Source organism: Octopus sinensis, linkage group LG6, assembly GCF_006345805.1.
Source record: "Octopus sinensis linkage group LG6, ASM634580v1, whole genome shotgun sequence".
Lineage (NCBI taxonomy): Eukaryota > Metazoa > Mollusca > Cephalopoda > Octopoda > Octopodidae > Octopus > Octopus sinensis.
This window is the reverse complement of record NC_043002.1, coordinates 56,893,464-56,907,619: the sequence shown is the minus strand read 5'-3', so window position 1 is coordinate 56,907,619 and position 14,156 is coordinate 56,893,464. Positions and strand designations below refer to the sequence as shown.

Sequence of the window (14,156 nt, the reverse complement as noted above, 5' to 3'; positions counted from 1 at the left end):
CAAGGATGGTCATGCACTAAACATTTTTCCCAGAGTTCCCACGTAAATGGACCTAAATGGACATAGTTTTTTTGTATGTAGGGTCTTTTTTAATCTTTTTATAAAAGTGAAAGGATTTTGTCTATTTATTTCGACTGTCCACCTGCCACAGTGATTAAATTGACTAGGAACACTGTACTCGATGAATATCCAATACCAAACAATCTTAATCTCCATATTTAAACTGCATTAAACTTTGGTAAGCTTGCCTTTTCCTATTCTGAGTTACTTGAAAGGTGATGTTCCCTTCCATCTCTTCTATTTGTTGATACCTTTGTTTACCTACCAATGCAGTGTTTCACTTTAAGGATGCTTATTTACCGATCCCTTATGATATTTCGACTGTTGTCCATTGTTTCAAATACATTTTAGCATTGTTGTTCTAGCCTTTTTTTAAACAATCACATATGATTTGTCCCAAAGAATCCACCTTTGAATAAGAGTTTTGCTACCACTAGTGAAAGTTATACGTATCTTTCAGAAAGCTCCATACCAATTTAACTTTATGCAGCATTCACTGTTAGTTTATGTGCAGGTTATATGGGAAGACAGAACAAAGGGGCTTTTGTTAGCTTATCTCTCCAAAAAAATAGCTCCCTTTATTGTTGAATAAAATAAACTCAGAGAAGAAGTTTCAATGTCTTCCTTCTATTTCCTTACACCACTTAAGTGGCTGTTTCTTACAAGAAATTTTGCTTTCATGTAAAACAACTATATTTTGTAATCATTATTCATAATCTACTCCCAAAACACTTCAGTAGCTCTACTTTTCTTCGCTTGCAAACTTATATGTTCTATAATCATTAAAGTGCAACAACCTCCACAATAACCAGCCTTCAATTTGATTTTCCGTTCCTAGGTTAATCAGAAACATAGATTGCCGTGCTACTCATAAACCTTCTTGGTAGAAGTTCAATTATTTGATGAAAAAATACCACCAAAGCAACTTAAATCATCTAAAGGATGTGGGTGCATTTGCTAGTGTGCGTATATTATATATATATATATATATATATATAATATATATATATATATATATATATATATATATATATATATATATATAATCATCATCATTTAATGTCTGTTGTCCATGCTGGCATGGGTTGGATAGTTTCACCAGGGCTGGCAAGCTGAAAGGCTGCACCAGACTCCAATCTGATTTGGTATGGTTCTCTATGGCTGGATACTCTTCCCAACGCCAACCACTCTGAGAGTGAAATGGGTGCCATTTGTGCGACACCAGTCTCTGCCATGACTGCAGTTTTGCTTGATAGGTTGTCTTCTGAAACACAACATAATGCCAAAGGTCTATCTAACTAATATATATATATATACATACATATACACACACACACATGAATTGTAGATGACACCACCCAAGGTGCCATTCAGTGGGACTGAAATCAAGATGTGTATTTCCTTTGCGATCACACACCTGTTTTTGTCTTCATTCTGATCTTTCTCTCTCCAGCTGAGTAACTTTGTACTTCCTCTACAGCAAGACACTTGTATTTGTCTCACTATAACCTTTTCATTATCTAACACAAGATCACCTCCTCCCCTCTTGAAAGGGTTCTTTTTTTTTGTCTTGAAAGTACTTGGTGACCCTGTGAGTGCAGGTGCCACTTAAAAGCATCCAATTCACACTGTAAAGTGGTTGGTGTTCAGAAGGGCATCCAGCTATAAAAACCTAGCCAAAACTGAGCTCGCCTGTGCTTGTGTCATGTAAAAAGCACTGAGTCCCCTCCGCTGAGTGGTTGGTGTTAGGAAGGGCATCCAGTTGTAAGAATCCTGCCAAAACAGTCACAGAAGTCTGGTGCAGGCTTCTGCCTGGCTGGCTCTTGTGAAACTGTCCCACTCATGCTAGCATGGAAGGTGGACATTAAAACTATGATGACAATGATGATGATGTGTGTGTGTTATCTTTAAAAGATTCAGCTACATTCAAAAGTTGAGAAACAGCTGATACCACAAACAGTAGTCCTGCTTTAAATATTTTAAAATGAATCTAATATTACTGCTAAAATTCTTAAAGTATTTTTTAGTAAAATCAATATTGTTATAATTATCGACCCTGAAAGGGATCGATCACTTAAGTACTAGTTGTGCTTTGAGGGTCAGTGTTATCAACTAGCCCTCTTTGCCAAACTGGATTAGAAAGGATTATAAAGCAGCAACCTAGCAGAATTGTTAGCAGCATTTCGTCTGTCTTTACATTCTGAGTTCAAATTTCAATTAAGTTGACTTTATCTCGCATCCTTTCATGGTCAACAAACTAAGTGCAAGCTTAAAGCTGAAGGTCACTGTATATGTCAGGCTTTGCACCTATAGTAGAAAGAAATATAAAAATATACCATGAAGACAGGTACAGGCATGACTGTGTGGTAAGAAACTACTGGTGCAAGTGTGGCTGTGTGGTAAGAAGCTTGCTTCCCAACCACATGGTTTCAGGTTCAGCCCTGCTGTGTGGAACCTTCGGCAAGTGTCTTCTACTATAGTATACTTGTGAGTGGATTTGGTAGATGGAAACTGAAAGAAGCCCATCATGTGTATATATATATTCGCTGACCTGGCCAATGACAGTACTGCCTGATTGGCACCAGTGCCAGAGGAACATTAAAAGCACCACCCAAGCGTGATCGTTGCCAGGGCCACTGACTGACTCTCATGTCAGTGGCACATAAAAAGTACCATTCAAGCGTGATTGTTGCCAGCGTCACCTTACTAGTATGTGATAAACAACATTCAAGCTTGGTCATTGCCAGTGCCGCCAGACTGGCTCCTGTGCAGGTGGCACTTAAAAAATACCATTTGAGCGTGGTTGATGCCAGGCCTGCCTGACTGGCCCTCGTGCAGGTGGCACACAAAAGCACCCACTACACTCTCAGAGTGGTTGGCGTTAGGAAGGGCATCTAGTTGTAGAAAACCAGATCAGATTAGAGCCTGGTGCAGCCTTCTGGCTCGCCAGTCCTCAGTCAAATCGTTCGACCCATGCCAGCATGGAAAGTGGACATTAAATAATGACGACAATGATGATGTATGTGTATATATTTGTGTGTCTGTGTTTTTCCCTCTGCCCCTACTTGACAACCAATGTCAGTGAATTTGCATCCCCGTAACTTAGCAGTTCAGCAAAAGAGTGTGATAGAATAAGTACTAGGCTTACATAGACTAAGTACTGAGGTTGATTTGTTCAATGAAAGGTAGTGCTCCAGCATGGCTACAGTCAAATGACTGAAACAAGTAAAAGAAGAAAAAAATACAGTGGGAGTTTTTTGCCAAAATACTTTATTGTACTCACTTTCAGCAAATCATCTAAAAAAAAAAAAAAGAAATTGTTTATGCAACATTTTACTAATTCATCCAAACGTATAACATGGCACTGTGCCATATGATTCCCCAGTATCAAAGATAAAGCTATATACCATTATACTACACACTATATTATGTGCTGGTGCCACATAAAATGCACCAAATCCACTCTTTAAAGTGGTTGGTGTTAGGAAGGACATCCAGCTGTAGAAACCATTTCAAAGCAGAGTGGTAAAGCCTGTAGATCCTGGCTTTACCAGCTCCTGTCAAACTGTCCAACCCATGCCAGCATGGAAAACGGATGATAAATGATGAGTATTAAACATAACAGTAAACTAAAAGATAGAGATGCACAGGTATTGCTGTGAAGTTTGCTTTCCAACCATGTAGTTTGGGGTTCAGTCCCACTGCATGGCACCTTGAATAAATGACTTCTATTATAGCTCCCCCCCCTCTCCCCTGAAAGTTTACAAAAGCATTGTGAGGAGATTCAGTAGAAGGAAACTGAAAGAAGCTAATTGTATATGTTTTTGTGTGTGTAAAAGGGACATCATGTCAGCCTCATACTAGAAGTGTCCTTCGTTTTCAATCTTCCGTTAAAAAGCATGTCTGGTCATGAGGAAATATTTTGCTCAGAAAGAAGAAAGGGTTAGACACAGCAATTCCTGCCTGACCCATGCATGCAAGGGAAAGTGGATGTTAAAACGATGATGATGATACATACGTGTGTGGGTGTTTTACTGTCTCCTTGTCTTGACATCACGTGATTGTTGTAAACGAGCATCACTGTCATACAAGCAGTGTCTTTTGTTTCTAGCCTTCCTTTAGATCCTGTCTGGCCATGGAGAAATCTGACCTTACCTAAGAACCTTTGCAAGAGCAGAAAAGTGGATGTGAAAAGGGTGAGGATAATGATGAAAAGAATGATGATGCTGTGTGTGTGTGTGTGTGTGTGTGTGTGTGTGAGAGACCATCATTTAACATCTGTTTTCTATGCTAGCATGGGTTGGATGGTTTGATAGAAGCTGGCAAGGCCTGGAGCTGCACCAGGTTCCATATTCTCCTTTGACATGGTAGCTACAGTTGGATGCCCTTCTTAATGCCAACCACTTTACAGAGTGAACTGGGTGCTTTTTATATGGCATCCGTACCAAATATATATATATATATATACCATCTGATTCATGTCATCATGCAACAAGGATATTAAATGGTGATATTGATGATATATAATAATAATATTTATAATGTAATTAATTTTCCTATTTTGTTTCATTGCAGGAAAGACGTCTGTGTGCTCATCCGATCCTAGAAGTTTATGATGACTGCAACATTCACTTCATTGCTCCTTTAGCCAAACAGAATGAGTTCTACGTTGCAGAAGCTCAGTCAACTTCTGATGAGCAGGGTTCCGATGGTGAAGAAAGCATCTCTGCCACTGAAACTTCCAAAAGTCATTCCAATGATTCAACAAGTGAACTCTCTCATCGGAGCGTGTCGACTTTGTCTAATGTCGCCAGTGATGGTTCGACAAATACCACAGCAACTGCAGAGTTTAACGAGGAACCTGCAAGAGAAATAACTGAGTCTTCGAAATCCGAGAGCAGAGAAAAATCCCTAACTCCAGCCGAGGACATAACACCCTTTTTTTCCAAACCGCAACTTTCACCTGGTTCAGTTGACGATGACCAAGAATGGGAGAATCTTGAAAACTTTAAAACACAAGAAGAGGAAGATGAACATGTAGGCCCACCATCCAGTATTCAAGAAACAACTCATTCCCCTTTTGATCTTCCTTCACAAATTGCATCATTAGCTGGAGATATGGACAACTCCTCCCCAGAAATAGAGAACGCTGCCCCTGTGGTCATAGAGGCCACCATGCAGGAGAGCATTAGTTCACGTCTCGAAGAGTCTGGATTCAGTGAGTCGTTGTTATCGACACTTCAAGACTCTGGACTTGGTTCCGAGGAGACAAGTACTCCTCACCACGCTCACAACCTTGCCGCTTCTGCCAACACAGGTTTCACTGCCGCTGCCGCAAATGAAAGTTCTATATCATCCGAGCAACCCGAACGGCCACAGCAGCTGCAACCAACAGAAGCACAGCAGCAGCAGCAACAACCACCACAGCTTGTTGAAATAGAAAGTGACACTGCTTCGGAACATAGCAACAGTTCATCGAGTTATGAAGAAGTGAAGCTTACCGAAATTACTGATGCTTGAGCACCAAAATGACACTGGTCGAATTTTCTTCTCTCTCTCTCTCTCACCTTTTAAAAAAGAAAATAAATATAAACAAAGATGAACAAAAAAAAATGCATAAAATAAACAGAACTAATTGTGTAACAAGGAGCCAGAATTCTTAATTGTTTTGTTGGCTGTCTTTGACATTTCCCTACCCCCATCTCTCTCTCTCCTACACATCTCCTTCAAACTAACAATACTTAAAACTTGGTTTTCATTTGGAGAAAGAACCAATTGTTTGTTTGTTTATTTCTTGTTGTTTTTGTTGTTTTTATTGTTTTTTTGTTGTTTGTTTTTATAATTTTACATCTGTATAGGTGTAAAATGTGAAGTACATGCACTGTGTGTGTGTGTGTGTGTGTGTGAAAACACATCCCCCCCTTCCCCCTCCACCAAAAAAAAATAATAAAGAATATTTACGATCAGTGCAATTTCTTAATGGATTTATATAACAATACATGTGATAAGGCAGTACTACTAATGATGATGATGATGATAATAATCTCTACATGTGATAAGGGAATAAACATAAGTGTTCATACTGACTAAAATAAATATATCAGTACATGTACGAAAATAGTATATGCAGTAAATAATACATTAGTACATGTACTAACAAGACAATATTAGAATTACTACCGGGGGGAGGGGGGTGACACCAGAACATGGAATAAGCAAGTTTGTTGCAAGTGCCTCGGATTTTTCATATTGGTTATTAGCAGTATCACCAAATTACTGTACTAAGTCTGTGTGTGTGTGTGTAGAATGATGCCTTTATGCAGGCATGTGTGTGTGCATATGTATGAGAGTGTATGTATATATATATATATATATATGTGTGTGTGTGTTTATGGGAATGTGTGTTTAGAATATAATCAATGGTAAGTTTTTAGAAATGTCTTTTTGTTTTGGAAAGATTTTCTTTTAGCTTAGATCCATCTGACTTCTTTGTGTTTCTCCCCCTCCACTTCTCTTGATCTCTCATTTTCTTTCCCCATCCCTGCCCCCACTAAGTCTCATTGTCTCTCTCTTTATCAATGTTCTCAGTACTTATTCTATCATTCTCTTTTGCTGAACTGTTAAGTTATGGGAACATAAACACTCCAACACTGGTTGTCAAATGGTGGCAGTGGTGAGACAGACACGCAATGACATATATTAAAGTCCAACCCATGCATGCTTGGAAGATGGACGTTAAATGATATATATATACACACACACACACACGATAGGCTTCTTTCAGTTTCCATTTACCAAATCCACTCACAAGGCTTTGCTCAGTCATAGGCTATAATAGAAGACACTTGCTCAAGGTGCCATGCTGTGGAACTGAACCTCGAACCATGTGATTGGGAAGCAAACTTCTTACCAGTACCAGGTTTCAAACCCCCTCGCCTTCCCACTAAAACACCAAGGAAATAAAATTGTTCTTTGAAAGGCTAACAATATGCCATGGATCTGTTTTAAGTTGCGCTTAGCAGAATTGTACAACAGCAACTATAGTACCACATTGACAGGTACAATAATAATTTTAACTTTGACACAAGGCCAGCAATTTTGAAGGGAGGGGTCCCAGTACTTGAGTGAAAGGATGAAAGTTGACCTTGGTGCCATTTGAACTTGTAAAGCCAAAAGAAATGCCACTGAACATTTCTTCCGCTGCTCTAACGATTCTGCTAGCTTATTACAATAATTATGATAATGCAGGTACAATAATGACAACCACTATTTGTCAGCTGCCATTTTTTAAAAATGGAAACTACATACATTTAAGGACAACAAATGCTTCATAATAAAATAGGATGACAGACAATAGCATACAAATCTGTGTCCTAGATCTGCCCTATAAAAGCCGATCAGGACTCCTCAACAGCAGTAACTGACTGTTTCTGCTGTAGACTTACACAAGTCAATAAGCTGGCTGCCATCTAAGGACTTGTCATGCTACACTGCACACAACTGGAAAATCATTGGAGCATGAATAACCATGAGATTGTGAAACAGAAAGAAATGGGGCAACATTGAAGTATTTGGTTGATTATCTCTGTTCTAAAATGTCACTGGATTAATTAGAGTGAAACTGACTGTGAGTCCCAAGTAATAATGATTAATGGTTGGTGAAAAGGAAAGTCGAGAGGGTTGAGTTGGTCAAAGAACCAAACTGATTGATTTTATTGCTGAAGAGCAAAATCAGTCACTGCTGGCATTTCTGTCTTAGAATCTTGTGAAACACAAATATTAACCCTTTAGCATTTAAACTGGCCACTTCCAGCCAAATTATTCTATGTGTTTTATGTTCACACTGGCCAGATCCAGCCTCTCACAACTACTGTACAATATCATTCTAAAATTAAACAATTGTTTTCAAAATCTTGAAGCTACAAGATTACTTCAAGACAATGTCACCATATTGGTTGGAAGGTTCATCTAGTGCAGCCCAGAAGCACTGGAACCAACCAAAACAATCTGTAGAGAATTACACAGAACAGAAGATTCAATTCAGTTAGGTTTTTATGTGCTCTCCAACTTTGACAATGATTATGGCATATTGGAACAATTTTTTGTGGTTTATCAATAATCAAAATGACTGGGGCTAATATATTGATAACCTGTCAATAATCTATTGATATTTGGATTCCCCTCTAGGTACATCCCCTCACCACCATCCAACACAATTGACAACTGATACATTAACCCTTTTCTCTCTCTCCCCATATCTTGGTTTCCCCATGATTCCATATACCTGCCCTTTTCTGTCCCCTATCCTGGTTAACATAAACTTGTTTCATAAACTAAAAGCAAATCCTCACTTATTTCATTTAAGACAGTGGATCTAAACTGGAGTCCGCACAAGCAAAATAATAGGGCTCCACAGTAATATTTTAAGAGATTTTGCTTCAGATCTATTTACAGCAAGAAACGGCCAGCTTTCTTTCTCTAATGTTTTACATAGTTTAACATGTTTCCATGGCTGAGAACATGTTCTCTCAGAGGGTGATGTAGGAAACCTACACAAGTGAATGTGTGAAAAAAAAAAGAATTTTCAAAGAAATCTCTATAAACTAGTTCTTAAATGGCTATGGGGGAAGGGAGGGGTTAACCAAAGTAAAACAATAATGAAAGGGGTCCATATGTAAAAATGGTTGAGAACCATTGAGGTATGTTTACATGATCTGACATGTCTTGTTGTCTGTATATATTACCCATTAATTACCACAATCTGACAGAAATAATTTTAAGTGTACAAAACAGGAAACATAGTGCTTGCTTTTTTTTTTATATTTTCTTGCTTTCATATAGAAAGTAGCAGAGCTGGTTCTTGTAGGTTGGTCGAGTGTGCAAGGACTGGCCTCCATCCTGTCCCCTATCAAATGACCCAATTAATTTAACTGTAAGTTTACAGAGTAGGAGAGATTCCCTGCTGTGAGCAGAAACACTGTAAAATTTACAAATGTTTAATTAATATACAGTGTTGAATGTAACTTCTTATGGGTCTGGAGGAAAAAGAACAAGAGAAACTGCTGCTGGACTCAGTGAAAGACAAGAGTTGTTTCAAACATCTTGATCTATCTTATCCTTGGATCCAGACCCTGGTAAAGATTACATGTTCTACCTGAGATGACAGGTGTACAGAAGACTATCTTCTGTCATCGGACACGGACATCCAACACCTGGTGTCTATGTTATTAGAGACCACAAAGGTTTTCATGGCAATAAAATAGCAAGAGATAAGGCTATATTATAATATCTGCTATTGCTTCTTCCAAATAGACATAAGGCTAGAATATTTTCAGTTAAGATAGAGGTAAATGGCAATAGTTTGGGTCCTTTCTCTTCTGAAGACAGAAGCTGTTTGATAGAGTAAAAATGGCTCTGAACTTGAACTAGAACTCTGTGAGTGGAGTCGGCTCTCTAATAGTATTTCCTGTGCTAGACAAGGAATGTTAAAGCCTATCAACTACTCCCTAAGGTGTATTATATCTTTGAAACTATCATAGATCCCTTTGCGAGTGGCCTCACAAATGTAATAGCCTAAGGCCTCCCTTCATCTAATCCCAACACTGAGTCTATAATAAAATACTTGAGTACCTTCAATGTAATTAACTACATTTTGTTTATTAGTTTACACTCGCCCCTCACCCCACCTCATAACACAAAACAGCTGCTAATTGTTTTTTTGTGTGTTTATATATTCCAAAACACTTTATCCTCCCTTTTTCTCATCCTCTGTGATATAAAGTTAATTCTGGTCAAGGCACAGGTTTATTTTAAACAACACTTGCTTTCAACAATTGGAATTATTCCCATCTGGGGTGTAAATCATTAAGAGAATCGTAAGAAATTTTGAAAATTGCTAAAGAAGAAACCAGATTAATATTTATGGAAAAATGTCAGTCCTAGTAGGCTACACTTCACACAAGATATCTGCACCAGCAGACAACATTACATATAAACACTTCCACTCACACACACGCAATTCAGATTGTAGCCATAAGAAACATATTGAATAGAATGTTCTAGTGTTTGAGAGGTAGATTAGTGAACAACGAGGAGAGAAAATATTTAATGTTTCAGGAAGAGTACTTTATGAGAGAATGAGGGGATATAAGATAAGTCTTCTTTATAATTATATATCTTTTACAGATTACGTACTCACTGATTCCTATAAATAATATGGGAAGTGTTATATAATGACTTATGAAAAAAATATCTTAACTTTCACAAACACACACAGCATCATTTTGGTTGTACATATGTATTTTTAATATTTCCATGTTGACATGTGTTGGACAGGTTTACAAGATGCTATTTTTCTTAGACACTAAAATCCTGGAATTTTGCCTGTTTTTGTTTTTTTAACAACCAAATGCTCAAGTTTTATCAGCCATGGCAATAGAACAGGATAGTGGCTTTATTGTGATATGAGCACAAAATGTTCTCTCTCTCTCTCTCTCCAGACTTGAAGGTTTTTTCTCCTCTCCTTCTTATATCCTGAGCCACTCGCTCTAAGTCAGAAACTTCAAATATATCTTCATTCCCTCAATGAACTCATATTTTTAAGTGGAGACAATAACAGAATGAATTGACATCAATCTAGTATATTCCTGGTATCTATTAGTTGATCAAACCCCGTGAAGAATGAAAGCTGAACTCAAGTCTGGTGAGATTTGAACACAAATCAGTGATACACTAAGCTGGCTAACAGAAAGTGTGAACACAATCTCCAGATTTTCTTTATTCTTCAATATAAATACTATATATATGTGTGTGTGTGGTGTGTGTGTGTGAGCGAGTCTATTTACATACATGTGTGTGTATGCATATATATATGTATATATATATATATATAGATATATACATACACATACATACAGGTATGTACGTATGTGTGTGTGTATAAATATATATATAGATAGATCTGTTTGCTTGTGTGTGTTAGTATGATTGTGCTAATATTTTCAGTGTAAAGTGATATTAGATAAAAGCACCAATTTGAGACAAGAAAAACAGGATTTATGACTTTCTTGTGTAAAGTATGAGGTATCATTATGCTTTATATGAGGAAGAAGAGAAAATGTGGTTTGTGTGACATTCATGCCCTTATCAAGGATACTAGTTACAAAATTTCGTATGGATTTGATTTGATGATGATGATGATGATGATACATATGAAGTTGTTTCCGGTTTGTTTTGTTGGTTTTTTTTTCCATTTTCTTTCTGTAAACTCTAAAAAAAAATGGATAATAAAAATGTTCAAAAAAATGAGTTAGAAAGGAACTATTTCTTGTGTTTGGTAACTTGTACCAGTTTTGGTTCTATTGTGATATATGTTCTACAGTGGGTCATCATAGCAGATGTTACCATTTACAGTTCTGAACAGATGCAGTGGAATCTTTTGGCTACAATCTTAAACACCTGACACTATGTCTCAGGAGGTTAAAGGTTGTCTGACTTGTCTTCATTGCTAAACACTAACAAAGAAACTGCATCTAAATAAAATGCAATGTGTGTTGCTAAACACCTACAATGACCCTCTTTTCACTGCTAAACATCCGCACTAAGATTGTGTCTAGATCTAAACATTGAGTCTGTGTCTAGTTCTAATAACCCACAAGGGGTGTGTCTACATTGCTCAATAATTGCTCAATAGCTACATGGTTTTGTAATGTTAAATGTTTATGGCTGGACTGTCTTCATTGATGAACATCAATAATGAGTCTGTGTTTAGCTCTAAACACTTGTAAAGAGATTTTTCTGCAATACTAAACATCTACTGTAAGACTGTCTATAGTACTAAACATCTCCAATGAAACTTCATCTGAAATGCTAAACATCTCCAAGAAGAATGTGTTCATTGCTAAACATTTACAAGATTTTGTCTGCAATGCTAAACACAAAGTGAGACAGCCTATGGAGCTAAACATGAGAATGTGATAAGTAATACCTGCAGTATGATTTTAAATGCAAAACTAAACACCTAAAATAATACTGTCTAGTGCTAAACACATAGTTCAACTGCTAAATATCTACAATGAGACTTTAGTTCTTAATATTTATAAAAAGACTTTACAATCTGATGCACATGCAAAAAGACTGTCCATGGTGCTAAACACTATGAGATTGTTTCCAATATTAAACACCTACAATTGCATTGCTAAATGTCTAACATGGGATTTTGGCAACAGTGCTAAATATGTGTTGAGGAAACTTGGCTGAAGTACTTTTGAAGTACCTGACAAGAGATTTGGGTTGCATCTGCTGTGACACTTCAGACCAGGAGTTTAACATCTATACAGAGGCTAGATTTTTTTATAATGAATTATAATTTGCAGTGAAACATTACATGTTTATCTATGATGGCTTTAGCAATGATATTCAATTGTTTGACATTCGTTATCTAGGATCTTGCTAGTGAAATATCACCACCATCATCATCATCATCATCATCAATATCATTATTATTGAACAAAGCAGAGGAAGTCAGATGTGATACATAATGATGGTACATTCTTCAGGACATCTAATGATTCTTGCAATCAAACTTTATTGGAAATAACTTGTCCATCATTCTATCAGAACTGACAGAAACATTTTAATGTAAATAAATGTCTCTTAAACTCTAAGAGGCTTTCAGGAAATTAGTTCAAGTTTCTTGGTGTTAAGCAGAGGAAAGATTAAATTTTTCACCATATAGAATACCTGACAATCTCAGGTAACAAACCCCAGATAAACTGGTGCTTATTTCCCCCATCAGCAACAAGGTAAACTACTAATATATGTAAAACTGTGTACTGCCAAAATAGATGAGTACTTGCAGTGAGGTTAACTGTTAAAATTCTGTTGAGAATTTTTGTTAAGTGAAAAGCCCAGTCCTCAACTGATTCTGTTACAGAACAGAAATGAATGGACAGAGGAAGAGAACAGACTTTTCTTCTTTACTTTAGAGTCTTAACTTCTAAAATGAATGTCAACACGGTTAGTACTTTTCTTGTGATATTGTGTGTTTTAGGACTGGCTGACAGATGCAGTCCTGTGTGGTATTGTGTTGTACAGGAAGTTAAGAGCTGAACTCAAGATGTAAATGCTGGTAGTCCCGACACCATTATTCACTTTAGTCATTTTGCTTCTACTTAAATAAAATTTATACCAGTGATATACTGAGGTTGAGCTGTCCCTTTATGTTATATAGTCCTTACAGAAACAAGAAGACAAAAAAGAAAGCAAAAAAAAAAAAAGATTTTTACGTGACTCAAATAGAAACCACTAACCCCCATTAGTACATTCATTAAATTCATTAAATATTTTCAAAATACACCTAAACATTTAAACTATTATCTTATTCAAATAATATGTTTGTGCATGTATGTGTATTTCTCACCTTAATTGTGCAATCACACGTATACATGCATTCATACACACTCACATCACAAGAATGTGGACATTATTGCAGACATATACATACATTTTGTTATCTTTTGATTCTCTTGCTTCAAATTTGACAAAATTCCTTCTGTTATATTTCATCAATAACCAGAATTATTCTAATCACTATTGTGGAATCCTGTGAGTTACTAACTTTCAATAAAAGATCTCAAACTTTGCCAATTCACATTCTACAGAAATTTTCTTTTTTACTATTGTTATGGAATTTAAAAGCAGCAAAAAAAAATCACATATATTGCTATTTGTTTTTTTTTTTGCATCTTTATTAGTTTTTTTTTCTTGTACTGATGAATTTTATATTTTATTTATACTACTTTTTTATATTTTACTACTCAACTTATTCATAATTTTTGGAATTTCAAATTCCCAGCATGCCTCAAGTTGTCACCTGATTCACTAAGGAAAAAATTAGGTATGTTTTGCTCTTTGCTTTATCAATATTCCGGTCCCTTCCACATTTCTGAAGTTTATTCTCTATTTCTATCAATGAACACATCTAATATGATATATATATATATATATATTTACATATATTTATATATATATATATACACACTCACACACATATATACATACACACATATACATACAAATATGTGTGTGCATGTTCC

General features: G+C 36.5%; 1 protein-coding gene across 2 annotated transcripts in view; it reads left to right on the top strand.

The window, feature by feature from the left end:
• The window catches only part of LOC115213465 (testis-expressed protein 264), a 79,057-nt gene extending 65,346 nt beyond the window's left edge, over positions 1 to 13,711 (top strand). The window contains exons 3-4 of one of the 2 annotated variants that reach the window (XM_036503946.1): positions 4,636 to 5,625; positions 10,539 to 13,711. In XM_036503946.1, the coding sequence (XP_036359839.1) occupies positions 4,636 to 5,580 (945 nt within the window). In that variant the 3' untranslated portion in view covers positions 5,581 to 5,625; positions 10,539 to 13,711. Of the gene's footprint in view, positions 1 to 4,635 lie in introns of both variants that reach the window. The other variant, XM_029782448.2, reaches the window with a different exon arrangement.
• The last annotated feature ends 445 nt before the right edge of the window (positions 13,712 to 14,156 follow it).